The sequence below is a fragment of the Triticum urartu genome, chromosome 5A (genome assembly GCF_056163025.1).
Source record: "Triticum urartu cultivar PI428250 chromosome 5A, HENAU_Tu73, whole genome shotgun sequence".
In the NCBI taxonomy this organism is placed as follows: Eukaryota; Viridiplantae; Streptophyta; class Magnoliopsida; order Poales; family Poaceae; genus Triticum; species Triticum urartu.
Genome location: NC_141877.1, coordinates 446,765,520 through 446,778,190, shown reverse-complemented (window position 1 = coordinate 446,778,190; position 12,671 = coordinate 446,765,520). Strand labels below are relative to the sequence as shown.

Below are 12,671 nucleotides of genomic sequence, written 5' to 3'. Positions count from 1 at the left end.
TGCCCGGCCCGCATCCTCGCCGTCGACCCGTCCGCGACGACGTCCGACTGACCCATGTCCGGGACTGGGCTCCGCCGGGCTGGCACTGGGAGGTGCTTCCTGGAGGGGCGCGTCGCTTGATGAGGAACCCGGCCCCGGGTCCCGTCGTCGACCCTGATCTCGTTTGGTGGCGTTCGCGTGGGCCAGTTTCGGTGCGGAGGGAGCCGGCCCCGCCAGAGGTGGTACGTCGCCGTGTCAGGGAGGAGGACGAGCACGTCCATCGCTACATGGTTGCGTTAGAGGGCGGCAGGTTCTCCAATACCTGGCAGTTTCTTCAGGGATCTCACTTCAGCTATGATCCTGTGAGGGTTCCTTCTCTTTGGGTGTCCACCGCCCGCGTCGCAGGAACCGCGAGTGTCCTAGAATCTTCTGTAGTATTCGATCTTTAATTAGCTACCTAGCCAGTGATGTACTATTCAATATTATATATTATTCGAGACGATGTATTCGAGACGATGTATTCGAGATTATATCTATTATTCGAGACGATGTATTCGAGATTATATCTATTATTCGAGACGATGTAATTTGAATACTAAATTGTTTTATATTTCTTTTGGCATAGTTAAATAAAAGCTATGGTGGACAATACCGACAGAGAGGGAGAACAGACCATGTTCGATATAATACGCGGGCCAGATGATGATCAGAATGAAGAAGATTATGACGGCTCCGAATTTCTAAACAACACCGGAGAGGGTGATATGATATTCGATCGTGACGACCGAATTGATGAAGTCATGACCGGCGAGGTATATATATTTATATAAGCAGGCATCTGGTGATCATCACATGTTTTAAATGAGTTGAAGATATATTAACGAATCGATCTTTCTTCTTTCAGCCATCCGGATCAAGCAAATCTTCAGGCAACAGGACGAAACGAGGCCAGAACAAAAAGTTGAAGGAGGGCATAAAGTATAATATCGAGGCAATCAAACCTAATGGCGAACCATTAGCGCCTAAGAAGACTGCGGACAAGTTCGTTCGTCAGTGCGGAGTTCTTGTGAAGGACCAACTCCCGATCTCCTTTCAAGAATGGAGAGAGCCAGCAAAGCCATGTCCAGATCTTACTTTTGTCGACGACAGACAAAAAAGTCTGCTTTGGGATACTCTCATGGAACATTTCACCCTACCAGATCATTTCACAGAAGCAGATGTGCAGAAAGTCAAGGACGCTGCTCTTAGGAAGATGGCGGTTGCATTCAAGAACCACAAGAATCGTGAATGGGACAAGTACGTCAAGGGAGGAAGGAAGACTCCAGTATTCGAGGGAACACTAGAGAATCAAAGTGCTCATTGGGACGATTTCGTGAAATTCAAGGATTCAAAATTAGCTAAGGAACGGTCGAGAATAAACAAGAAGAATGCCGAAAAAAAGGATAAGTTCCATAAGCTGGGGCCAGGTGGCTACGCGGTGGCAATGCCTAAGTGGGATAAGTCTGAGAAAGAGATGGAGGATGCAGGTGTCACTCCGGTTACTAAGAGCTGCCCCCCCAGGTGCAGGACTTGGTTCTATGCGCATGGGGGGGAGTTGGATCCGAAGACAGGCAAAGTTTCGACGAAGGCATGTCTGAACGGAGCCGACGATAACATACTTGTTGCAATAGAAGAGGCTCGAACGGGGGTGTTCCAGCCCAACAGAGAGAACGACGAGCTTACGCGTGCCCTGGGAAATTCTGAACACCCGGGAAGAACACGAGGCAAGGGTGCTATTCCGTGGTATGAGGGGTTTTCGGACTGGAACGCCGACTACAGAACCCGTGCGAGAAGGAAGATTGCGGAGGAGAAGCAGAGGAAGATGGAGGAGGAGGAGAGGAAGCTGGACTATGAACGCCTTCAAGGCCTAGAATCAGCGCACACGGACTTCGTAGTCAAATTCCAGCGGCAGCAAGAGCAGATCGACTCACTTAGCCAACAAAGGGGGTCTCAGCAGCTGCAGCAGCTAGCGGATGATCCAGCATTGGATACCACCGCCCCATCCATGCCGAGAAGCAGCGTGGGTTCCGCCCCGTTTGACGCAATGCTGGATAGATACCCCGTGGATGACATCGCGGAGAACACTAACTGCGAGCTATACTTCAAAATTAAGAACATATCCTTGAAGGTGGCGGACGGCGTTGCTTATACAAATTCCCCTGATGCAACCTTCCATTGCAACCCGATTCCAGCAGGCTATGCTTGTGTCGTGGTTGATGAGATGGTGGACCAATATTCGGGGCTAGAGCTTGACATTCTTGGAGGTGACGAGGAGCACACACTCGGAGATGCCAAACATCGTATCATCCTATGGAGAAAGGATTGCATCATCTTTCGAAGGCCACCGACACCGTGTCACCCGACTCCTCGTCGAAGTCCGCCACCGAGTCAGCAGACTCCCGCTCCTCCAAGTCCACCAACGCGTGAGGCCACTCCTCCTCCTCCAAGTACGGCAAAGTGTCAGGCCACTCCTCCTCCAAGTCCGACACAGCGTCAGACATCCACTCCTCCTCCAAGTCCGGCACAACCTCAGGCCACTCATCCTCCAAGTCCGGCACAGCTTCAGGCCACTCCTCCTCGTCCAACTCATCCCCGTCAGCCGTCTCCGCCGCCTCAGCAATCGTAGAAGAGACACCCCGCAGCTATGGTGCGTAGCGGTACGAGTCGAGGTCATAGTACAGGAAGTACAGGCGGAGGCAAGCGATATAAATATGGTCCAAACCTCACTACTCCTCTTCCTGAGAGGGCTTACGACAGGACCGAGGAGCAAACCAATGCCATAGTGCGGGCAGAAGTCGAAGCCCATTTTGGACCGAAACCGCCACCGCCGCCAAGGGAGAAAGTGCCTGTGGAAGTAGTTGACCACTTCATTCGTATGGCTCAACCACCAGCTCCTAAGCCTATTGACACAGACTATGAGCGCCACATCAGGAAGTTACATCGACAACGTCTACAGAAGGAGGCGAGCTCGAGCTCGAGCAAACAACAAGCAGCTGTCAAAAAATGCGGGAAAACCGTTGCCCAACTGGGAGAACAGGCGGCGCAATCGATCCCCCCGTTTGTTGTGCCGCCGACAACACGTGACAGTACGCGCGCCCAATATTATTGTGGGCAAACAGTTTACGTTCCCAAGGTGGGCGATGTGGTAATAACCCAGGAGCATATAATGCAGGCTGAAACTCTCAACATCACTGTTGGACAACTCCTCAAGATCGAGGACATGCCTGTGCTTACATAGGAGGAAATAAAACAGAAATATGCCCAGGGCCAACCTTTGGTCAAGCCAGAAGAGGTCAAGAAGCTCCCAACGAGAATGTATGAATTGCATCAATGGTACATGGACATTACCAAGAGATCCGATCGAGAGTCCCTCATGGTGCAAGTCAAGAAGGATCATTACTACCATCAGAAACCTGTGACCGTTGAGTATTCTGAACTGTTTTAGTTATACAATCAAGACGCACTCGACAAATCTATCGTCAGTTGCTATTGTCTGTAAGTGATTTCTTTCTGTAATTTAAGTCTCAAGCTAGCTGTAGTGATCTTTTTGATCAATCATTACCTGTAATTATCCTCACTATATTTTTTTCTGTGGTATTATGCAGGATGAAGATGTATGAAATGAGAAAGGGTGGACGCTATGGCATTGGGTTCATTGACCCAAACACCGTTAATGAATACACATGGAAAATAAACAAGCATCATGAAAAGCAGGTAGAGGACAGCATGCTAGAGTTCTTGAAGCGCCTCAAATACAATGAAGATATACTATTTCGTTACAACTTCCAGTGAGTCACACTTTCTTGTACTACAAATTCTCTGTTTTTGCCTACTAGCTAGCTACATGTTTTTGCTTACATATGCCCGCTTAATTAAGACATGCAAACGTGTGTGCATGCAGATTTCACTGGATCTTGTGTATCATTAAAGTTGACGCCGGAACAGTTGAAATACTGGACTCACTACTCAAAGCAAATAGTGACTATAACATTTTGTTTGGGATAGTCAACAGGTAATTTCAATCATTATTAACTATATCTCGGCCTATTTAGTTCGTCATTTCATGATATGAACTATTTAATAACCCCTTTATTCATTTTCTTTGTCGGCGGGCAGGGCTTGGACAAGGTTCATCAGCATCACGGAAGGCGAATGGAAACGACGGCTGAAATGGTTTCGACCCAAGGTAAGTAATTAAGTAGTACTAGCTAGCTAGCTAGCTGCCATCTCTTTAATTATCATGCTTGATTAATTATTATCTGATCAAATTAAATTCCATTCTCGTAATAAAGGCCCTGAAGCAGGCGCAGGGGACTGATCTGTGTGCATTCTGCGTTTACGAGAACATTCGCATGATGGCGTCCGAAAGGAGCAGATCTCAAAGACAGGAATGGGTACGCTTGTCAGAACACTATTCACAATTTTTACACCATTATCGATATCTAGTCACACAACTAATATACATGCATATTGATCTCCTTCTTAACAGTTCACAGAGGTGCGGGACAAGCTCCTAGAAACGGAGCGCATAGAAGCACTTCAAGAGAAAATAGCGGGATTTTTGCTCGACCAGGTCATAAATCCGAAGGGAGAATACTATTACCCGCTACCGCCCCCATCGACCAGGTCATGAACCACTTCCAATTGTCATCGTGCTCCGAAGGCACCAATTAGGCTAATGCCACTGGCTCCGAAGGCAACATGCATATGTAGGAGAAATTGTATATAGCTATACATGTGTGTATGTGTGAATTAATATGGTGGTTTGTGAGACATTGATGATATATATATATGATTGGTTCTACTAGAAATTCTATATATATATATATGCATAACGTGTACAATGTGTAGTATCGTAAAATACCAGCAAACGAAAAAGAATTAAAATGGAAAACACAAAATTAAATGAAAAAGAAATCATAAAACCAAAAACCCCCCAAACATTTTAGTACCGGTTGGTGTTACCAACCGGTACTAAAGGGCTCCCGGCCCCCGGAGCTGGCTCGTGCCACGTGGTTGCCCTTTAGCACCGGTTCGTGCTGAACCGGTACTAAAGGGGGGGGGGGCTTTAGTGCCCATACTTTAGTGCCGGTTATGAAACCTGCACTAAAGGGCCTTACGAACCGATGCTATTGCCCGGTTCTGCACTAGTGCGGGCTGCTCGTGCCTCGAAACTCAGGAGTCCTAATGCGCGCCGAACCCGGCCAACGCGGGCATGAGGACCCAGCGATGGCCGCGTGCCACCTCCGATGCAGAGGGTGGTGGTGGGGGGGCGGCTTACCTGGAGGAGCGGAGCGGCCGGAGCCGTGCGCCGCCGGGAAGGGACGGCGACGTCGCCTACACTGACGAAGTTTACCCGGTGCTATCGCATCCACCTTGGTCGACCATCGAACGCCTCAACGCAATGCAGAGGACGACCTCCTCCTCATTACCAGGCTCCGCTTCACAGCGGGCTTACCCAATCGTCCTTGGAGGCGGATTCCCCAACCAAGGCAACGCTGATTCGGTCATCGGCCATCGAATGCGCTCGGAGGGGATCAAAAGTGGAGCGGACGGAGAGGGGAGTGAAGTGGAATTCAGATTGACTGTGATCTAGGGTTTTCCGGATGGGGATATTTGTGGGGCAGGCATGGGCCAGACTGGGCCAAGCCGGCGTGGCGGACGCGTCCGGCCACCCCATATCCGTCCGATATTTGGGCTGCATATGAGGGGTGCCTGTCCGGGCGTTTGAGCTCGTTTGAGGCGCCCGGCTGGGTCAAAATTTTGTGGCCGGTTGGTCTGTCCGGACGTTTGAGACGGGTTTGAAGTGCCCGGCTGTAGATGCTTATGCACATATTTCTTCTCCTCTTCACCAGATAAAAAGGTTGACCAAATTGCAGCAAAACACAAACCATAAACTTTATTCATTTCAACCCAACCCCTGTGTACAAAGCTAGTTACAAACACGACGCACCACCGCCGCCGCACGCCTCACGCGGCGAGGAGGTACCTGAACCGGAACTCGTAGGGCAGCACCTGGATGCGGCGGCGTGCGTCGGCGGCGGCGACGGCGCGCATGGCGCCCTGCTGCAGCTCGGGCGGCAGCTGCACGCACACCCAGTCCATGAGCGAGTCCACGTCCTTGGCGAAGTCGAGCAGGTACCAGTGCAGCAGCTTGGGGATGGCCAGGCTCGCCGGCGCCGACACCCCCACCGCCGCCTGCAGGTAGTCCCGCTTCGCGCCCTCCAGCTCCTCCTCCACCCGCGCCGCCGTGTACACCCTCACCTGCACCACCATCAGAGCGAAAAAGACAACCCGTCCCCATCATCAGCGCCACCGTCGCCGGTAGTAGTACAGAAGAACTATTGCGTGCCACTGCTGGGATCGAGATCGAGGGAGAGGGAGAGCTTACGGCGGGGGAGGACCAGCTGCCGCAGGAGAGCGCGAAGGTGACGAGCGGCTCCGGCCACTCCAGTCCGAACGCGCCAGCGCGCGCCGCCTCGTCGCCGCCCTTGGTTCCCTCGGCGTCAGGGCTCACCTGCCGGACGGACGATCACGGGTCATACGTTCAGCTTCAGCGTCAGACAGTTCATATTCTACAACATTCGCTAGCTACGGCGGCGTTATCGACGGCGACATGCTGCACGTACGTGCTTGACGCTGTAGGGCAGGCGCAGGATGAAGTGCTCGATGGACATGGCGCTGTGCGTGCGCCCGCCCACATCTACCGTCGCCTGCAACCAAAATCACGCCCGTGTCAGACCACCATCTTTAATCTTACTGCAGGCAGAGGCAGCAGGCACGGCTGATTTGAGTAGGCCGTTCCCGGAGCATTGAGGAGGTAGGGCAGGGCAGGGGTGGTACCTTCGGCATCATGGCCACGAGCATGTGGGGCGTGGTAGGTATCCCTTGCTCCAGGAATGCCTGCAGTACATGGCGTAGTATTATTAAACTCGCAAGATCCAGCAAGTAACTTGAGCCTACTTCCGGCGATGATCAGGGCAGGGGACATGAACCATTTATTTACTCACTACTTAAACCAAAAGTATAATCACCATGGACGAACCAACATGCCAGCAATGTTCAAACTTACTAAAGAATAAGCAAGCAAGCATCGTCAGAAGCACTACCAGTACCCAGGCTGTACTGCCGGACATGCACCAGTAGCTATGAATGAACCTCCCAAAAAAGCCCCAGCATACGAACAGTAGTTCCAGGAAAAGCGATGCTTATAATTCAGCTAGATGCAACTGCCCCGGAAGACCAAATTGCACGCCAACAGGCGAGAGGCTAGAACCATATGTGTGTATACTCCTACTAGATAGCCTGAAGATGTGAATAATTCAGAGACGGTGTCAATGATGGGTGGGTGCCAGCGGAGCTCACATTCATCATGCAGGAGTTGTAGACGTTGATCCAGAAGGCCAGCTTCTGCTGGTGCGAGAGCCCCTCCAGGTCAACCGCGGCCAGCTTCCGGAGCAACGCCCTGCGCGAGATTCGCCAGATCAGCGGCGCCGCCGGGTCAAACGGCCACCCCTACTCACCGGACAGCAAAATCTAGTAACTTGGAATCAAGACGGTGGTGGCCGTGACAGCGAGCTCACCTCAGTCTCCGGGCGAGGAGCGTGTTGCCGGCCAGCGCGTCGCGGTCGAAGGACGCCGCGTCGACCACGCGCAGCCGCCGGTAGGGCCCGACGTCCCGCCCGCCCAGCTCCAGGATGCCGTAGGGGTCCTGCGGGTACGCGTCCTCCGACGACGATCCTGACACCGACGGGGACAGCGGCTGCTGCTCCTCGTCTTGCCCGCTGGCCGGCGCTGCTGTCGACGACGAGCCCATCTGCGAGTAGATGGTCAGCAGGCAGCTCAGCAGCTCCTCCGACAGCCTGTTGGGCGCGCTCGACCCGTCCGGGGCCGCCGCCTTCTCCGAGTCATTGCCGGCAGCGTCTGCGGCCCTTTTCCGGTCAGGCGCCGTACTGATCGCCTGCTGTCGAAAAAAATGCAGAGTTTGCAGCACGAATTCAGCAAACGCACCACAGAGACAGGGAAGAATATTTTGGGGACAATTCATTCAGCTGCTGGCAGTAAAACTGTGGGTAATTCGCTGGTTTTACCTGAGGAGCAGCCCTGCGTTTCTCTGGCGCCGCTGCCGCCGGCGCCCTGGATTTGGCGGCGACCTTCTGCGACGGCGGCAGGCGGCAGTTTCTGGCCGTCGAGGTGTTGCTGCACGACAGGTTCTCCTTTCCGGCCCCGGAGACGCCGGAGTGCTCGTCCTGGCTCGCCTGACCGGGAGTCGGTTTTCTTGGCGTCTGCGTCTGCTTGCCGTTCGGCGACGGACGAACAGTTGGAGAGAGCTCCGCATTTGGGGTTGGGCTCGACGGCATGGGCTGCGCCGGCACGCATCCCTCGCCGCCGCCGCCGGGGAGGTGCGCGTTCTTGGCGGAGGAGAAGATGATGGCCTCCTGGTAGATGCCTTGGCGGAAATTGACCACCTGCTCCTCCAGCCGCACCACCTCCTCCTCCAGCACGGCCACCTCCGCCAGAAGAGCCAGCGTCTGCGCGGCGCAATTCACTTCAGAATCGAATTGCTCCAAGCAGAAATCGAATTGCGATGCAGAATGCGGGTGGGCACTGACCTGAGACGGCAGGTAGGGGGGCAGGCGGGGCAGCGCGCCGAGCGGCCTGGTGAAGGCCCGCTCCAGAGCACGGTGGACGTTCTCCTCGTGCCGCAGCTTCTTCTTCAGCTTGTCCACCTAGCAAGCACAATTCCCAACACCGTCAGCAACGCAATGCGCACAAGCATCCCAAGTCCTTCGATTGAACAAAATCAAGATAGAATTCACGCACATCCTGCTGCAGCGCGAGCTTCCGCTCTCGCCTCGAGTGGACTCTGCTCGCCGCGCCGGCGGTCGGCCCCTTGGCCGGCATGGCCTTCCGCTGGTCCTTCTGCATCATCATCTGGAGTAGAACGCAAAATGCCATCAGGGAAAACAGGGAAATTAAAAGAGGCTCGCTCATTCAGCTAGCTGGCTGTCAAAGAAGCTACCAACAAAAGCAAAGCGACAGATTCCTGGCCGATTAAAGGTAAAGCACAGCGGATTAAAGGGGCAAAATTGGGGCTCGCCAGCGATCGAGAGGGTATCCAATTCGAGCTGCTCCTCCCCAAAGCAACCGATGCCGTGGAGACGAACCAGCCCGCATGGATCATCGCTTGGCATTGCACGAACATCTGACGGAACTACAGTGCTCGTCGTTGTACTCTTCCGCGTTTAATAGTCCGTCGGACGAAAAACGACATGGACGGCGCGAAAGATTATCGGCAACCACTGCCCGGAAACGCTAAACAACTTCAGATGGACACAGATGCTAACCAACCACGGAAAGGCGCACGGAGACCGAAGAGGAAAAAGGAAAAAAACATTCAAACACGGAGTTCGAACGACTGAGGCCCCCGGACAGACGGCAAAGTCGCAAGCTTTCCGATCATGCGGGCGGTGGCTACCGAGGGCGGCCAGGGAATCGAGAGCCCGGAATTCCAGGAAATAACCGCACATTGTTACCTCCTGGGCGCTCAATTCCACGAACAAAGGTGCGCAATTCTAATCATCTTCCAAATGCTAGTGTCAGAGGCACAGCCAGAGCTCCCAAAAGAAACAGAGAGAGAGAGAGAGAGAGGTTGAAGAAGCCTACCCTGTCGCTCTTCGGGGCGGCCTTCGCGCCGTGCGCCGCCGCCGGCCTCCGAGCCCGGCCATTCATCTCCGACGCCGTGCGCTCGCCTCTGCCAACACCAGGAGGGGCCGGTGCGCTGCTCCGTTCCGTCGCGAGGAGCCTGCGAGTTAAATCCTCTTCGTGGGGGGCCTACGGACCGCGAGGGAGGACTCCAGCGCCATTAAAGGCACCGCGAGCTCGGCGGTGCTCCTGGGCGGCGGGCGGTCCAAGCCACCGCGGCCAGACGAGCAAAGCGCGACCTCTGCTGCTGCTGGCGGATTCGGTTGGGTGGCGTTCCCGATTGGGTTAACGGCGGGATTGGTGGGCGTGCGTCTGCGTGGGAATTGGGAGATTGCGGCGAGCGATGGCGATGCGTGGCGCTCCCGCGGTTCGTCTCTTCTCTTCCCTCGCGTGTGGGAATCGGGTTCAGCTTGCAGGTTGCCCAGCCAGCCCCGTTCTAGTAGTACTACTAGTTGCGTTCTTGCGGTGGCGTAATTGAGCTCTCTCATTTTGCAGGCAGCACCCTTCGTAAATCTCTATTTATTCAGTGTACGGTCTGGTTTTACAACTTTTTATTTCCTCCGATGAGTTGTGACCGAGTATCTGCAGTTCAAATGATTTTTGAGCTTTGTAATTAATATATTTTCAAGCGTGTGGTTTGATTTGTAAATATCACCTCCCGGAAATCTATTCCTGCCCCTTGCAAAATTAAAACACATCAGTTCCTGCATTTTCAATAGTCTCTCGGAAACATATAGTTGTGACATTTTTCAATAGTGGCTCTGGAAAACATACATTAACAACATGCCGGGTGCGGACTTATGGAGGCCGAGATCCACAGAGCTCGGCATTTAAAAAAATATATTTCAAAGTTTCAAAAATATTTGAAAAAAATCCGTGAAAACTTATATGTGTTCGGTACTAACATGTAAAATTTCATTTGGAAAATATTGTGATTTGTAACCTGCACAGAGAAAACAAAGTTTTGCCCCAACAAAAAAAAGGGCCCATTACAACAAGACATATTTGTCTTTTTACGCCACATGTGAACATCTAATATTATAGAATTTTGCACATACATATTATACATGTGTATGTGTATTCACAATAGAATTCGGTTTTGTTTACGCCGTATAAAATGGTATTTCCGTACCAACCTCCGTGGAGCTCCATCTCCTTTGGCATTTTTCGCAACATGCCTTGCTTTTGAGATGTATTATAAGATTATCTTCAACAATTGTAAGATATTTGCCGATAAATTTTAGCTCCAGACATATTATCATGTAGGGGTAGAGAAATCGCTCGATACTTGATTATTGCAACTACCGGTGGGCTGGCTAAGATTTCGACCACCTGCGCCCTCCGACATCCCTGCTACTCATATCTGGTTGTCTGCGGTCCACTGATAACCGCCCAGTGTCGTCCATCCCTTGTTTTCTCCATATCCAACTTCTATATCTAGGCACAATGGATGAACAACCGCAGTAACCTGGTTGCATGAAGGTATGGACACGAGGAATATCATTTTTTTGTGCCCAAAATTGTAGAAAAACTTGTATGCCTCTTAGATGTTTGTGTGTGAAAAGGCTTAAGGCTATAATATCAAGATTCACATAACCTTACAAACGCACCCAAAAATAAAAATAAAATTATCATCAAAGCCTTGGGGATGCCAAAGTATTATTCCTCCTGCATCCATCAGCGGCGGTGGTTAGCATAGGTCAATGCCGCCTCTAGGAATCCGCCTTGGCAGAGCAAACATTTTGAAACCCGGGAGTTTGTAGAAGCAAACGGTGAGAAAGTCGTAGATGCACACCAGGAAATGCTGGCGGCGGCAATCTACGAAAAAATTGTCGCCTCGGAGAAGAGAACGCCGATAAGGGCATGTAGAAACTCCAAAGACCACGAAAGCTGGCTGAATTCAGTCGGATCCACTGAAAACCTAAATCAACCGGACCCCGGAAGCGCAAAACTATATGGTCTTCACTAGTGATAGGTACACCAACAAAATGGGGATAGGGGGGAGCCATTATTCTTAAACTAGGAAAGTGCCGCCTCCATGTTGTCCAAAACCAAATGTGAAGACTTCCTAAATAAAACTTGAGACAAATTACACACGCCATTGTACACCAAGTCCGAATTTGAGATCGAACTCGTCTTCGTCCAAGCCCATGCGAAGTCAAGCCCGCATCTCCACCTTCGACCATTGCAGCCCTCCAAGACCTTCAAGACTTCTCTAGCAAGCCGCCCTTGAACCGGACCTCCTTCCCCCCCATGGCGACACACCCTGATGGCGATGAGAAAGAAGGCGACGAGAGGCGTCCGTTATCGTCTCTCAAGTTGTTGTTGGCTTCGCGAGCATGAACTTAATGAGTACAACTCACTGATCCACCCTTGCGAGACCATGCTACTGTTTCGGGCAAGCTTCACCTAGAGAGTAACTTGGGATATTCTCCCACCTTCCATTAGGCGACTCCGTTGAAATTATTGTACTCGTATGATGGGCTATTGGTTGGTTAATGACATGACAAATTGTGGTGTACTCCCTTCGTTTTTATCTATTTCACACATCAGGTTTGTCTAAAATCAAACTTTATACCACACTTTCAACAAGTTTACAAGACTCACTACTCCTAGTAATTGGGGAGTATTTTTCTTCACGCCTGCATTTAAGATGGTTGACCTGGCAAGATTATGGTTGGGGTCTCACAGTCGGTCACTGCACGTACTCTTCAAGTGCGACGTTGCATTTAGGTTCAGTAAATTCCGGTTTTCATGCCGGCGCGCTCCGGAGGCTCCTGTAATTTATGTTCGATGGCTTCAGTGACTCCGGGGCCCAAGCGTGTTCGCTGCGGGCCAGGAGGTCGGACGGACGGACGACGGGCCCCGGCCGGCCACGCAGGTAAATCATGCAGCAGCAGCAGCGTGCAGGTCTCACTTTACAGCTTCCTCCAGGGATCGTTCGATGG

At 52.0% G+C, this 12,671-nt stretch overlaps 1 protein-coding gene across 2 annotated transcripts; it reads right to left on the bottom strand.

Moving 5' to 3' along the window:
- Positions 1-5,898: 5,898 nt before the first annotated feature.
- LOC125509599 (uncharacterized) lies at positions 5,899-10,171 on the bottom strand. 2 transcript variants are annotated; one of them, XM_048674603.2, is made up of 10 exons: positions 9,685-10,171; positions 8,842-8,952; positions 8,631-8,747; positions 8,109-8,549; positions 7,602-7,981; positions 7,384-7,483; positions 6,862-6,921; positions 6,648-6,731; positions 6,410-6,535; positions 5,899-6,282 (listed from the first exon to the last, which is right to left on the bottom strand). In XM_048674603.2, the coding sequence occupies exons 1-10, from the start codon at positions 9,748-9,750 to the stop codon at positions 5,989-5,991; spliced, it is 1,779 nt and encodes a 592-aa protein (XP_048530560.1). In that variant the 5' UTR covers positions 9,751-10,171; the 3' UTR covers positions 5,899-5,988. The 2 variants fall into 2 exon arrangements, with proteins under 2 accessions (XP_048530560.1, XP_048530561.1); XM_048674604.2 differs by having other exon boundaries at positions 7,602-7,978.
- Positions 10,172-12,671: the final 2,500 nt, after the last annotated feature.

Coding starts and splice junctions, on each gene's coding strand:
- LOC125509599 (XM_048674603.2), bottom strand. CDS start 9,750: ATGAATGGCCGGGCTCGGAGGCCGGCGGCGGCGCACGGCGCGAAGGCC. Junction 8,953..9,684: donor CCGCCCCGAAGAGCGACAGG/GTAGGCTTCTTC, acceptor GTTCTACTCCAG/ATGATGATGCAGAAGGACCA. Junction 7,484..7,601: donor CTCCTCGCCCGGAGACTGAG/GTGAGCTCGCTG, acceptor AATCTCGCGCAG/GGCGTTGCTCCGGAAGCTGG.